The sequence below is a fragment of the Phytophthora infestans genome, genomic scaffold (assembly GCF_000142945.1).
Source record: "Phytophthora infestans T30-4 supercont1.20 genomic scaffold, whole genome shotgun sequence".
In the NCBI taxonomy this organism is placed as follows: Eukaryota; Oomycota; class Peronosporomycetes; order Peronosporales; family Peronosporaceae; genus Phytophthora; species Phytophthora infestans.
In genome coordinates this window covers 1,048,598-1,050,184 of record NW_003303739.1, presented here as the reverse complement: position 1 = coordinate 1,050,184, position 1,587 = coordinate 1,048,598, and the positions used below count along the sequence as shown (strand labels likewise).

The window sequence follows — 1,587 nt, the reverse complement described above, 5'->3', positions numbered from 1 at the left end:
GTAGTCCGAGAGGGTTGCGTAGTACAAGCGCCAACAGCTTCGCAAGCACTCAAGTCAAGACGAGCATGGATCGACAGAGTCAAAGCTTTCGTCTGGATACCCCAACGGAGTCGATCGCGACGTCAACACAGTCGCTCTACCAAGTTGCGACTGCTAGAGATCAGCGCCGTGACTGCGGTAATCGGACGCTGTGTGGTCGCTCCGCGACTTCTGATCTCCATCTTCGGAGCTACAGGCTACGTATCAACCGCCTAGTTCTTTATCGGACCCCTAGTTCAGCTACAGTCAACTCGACTCGGTCATGCATGACGGATGTTCTGGATGCGTCTGTTCTTGTCGGAAAGTTCTCCTTCAACTCAGCGCCTTTAGGTCGGATGCGACGATGAGCAAACCTGCGTACGAAGACCTACAAGCCATTGCGTCCGAGGATGAAGCAGCTGGAGATTACAGTCGACTCACGTCTGAAGCTCTTGCACTAGCCGATCAGCTAAAAGCGAACGGAGCGGTGTGCTCGACGGGAATGAACGACTGGGGAGCGCCGAATATTGTCTTGTCGGATGAAGCGGAAGGCGTGTTTAAACATCATCACTACGCTCGGTCTCTCAGTGTCGCCGCAGATGCTACGTGAGCTGCAGGTGGCTGTAGAGAGGAAAGAAGAGTGCGTCTCGCGCTGGAAAATCGGCATTCTGCTTCGACTTTTCAAGTTCCAGAACGTCAAGGACAGCCTCGACTACTCGTGTGAAGACACACTCTCCCATGCGCTGTCTTGTACGTGGTACAATGCTGGCGCAGAGCGATTCAAAATCCCACAAAGCCACGCCTGTTGCTTGATTATTGATTCTGTTGTTGGTGACGGACGCTATTCACGATCAAACTGCTGTCAGCCGATGATTCGCACAGGTATCACAAAGATGCAAAATGTATTGTTTCAATCCGAACTCATGATTCCATTGGAATGGTGCGACACTTTCCCACATTCATTTCTCTAAGATCAGTACATGGTTTATCGGACCATACTTAAATTTTGTATGGATATATACTGCTAAATATCTGCCAGCAAATATCACCAGCCAATCACAGTTAATATAAATCATGATTTTAACTAATCGAATGTAGTAGGTCTAGGTGAGTCATCCAAGCCATTCGCTTGGACGTATCAAGTCCGATAAAACTTTAAAATATGTGTATGTTCATCTAGTTGTCAAGTGCTAGACGTATCCCTTTCATGTTCCTCTGTATCGGACCTTCGCGATGGGTTTAGATGAATTGCAACCTGGCAACACATTGCGGGCTAAGGCAACTGCTGTCGCAGCTTTTTCAAAGTTCTTAAAGGGTGAGGATGTTGAGAAGGAATACGTAAACAAATGTATTGAGGCGGATGAGAGTGGGAAGAGCTTTGTGTGCGTCATGGATAGGTTTGGAATGTATCTTGCGTTTAGTGGAGGAAAGAAGGGTAAATTGCTGGCACGAAACACTGCAATGCAGTGCTATCACCAAGCCAAAATCTGGCTTCTAGAGCAATTTTCTCAGCACCGAGCTTCGCTAAAAACGCGGCTGCTTAAAATGGGAAAGCTTCCAGATAACTTT

The 1,587-nt window shown here is 47.8% G+C and overlaps 1 protein-coding gene across 1 annotated transcript; it reads left to right on the top strand.

Moving 5' to 3' along the window:
• Positions 1–270: 270 nt before the first annotated feature.
• PITG_10752 (uncharacterized protein) lies at positions 271–738 on the top strand (the record flags this gene model as incomplete). The annotated part of the gene is made up of 1 exon (XM_002901537.1): positions 271–738. The coding sequence occupies one exon, from the start codon at positions 383–385 to the stop codon at positions 626–628; it is 246 nt and encodes an 81-aa protein (XP_002901583.1).
• Positions 739–1,587: the final 849 nt, after the last annotated feature.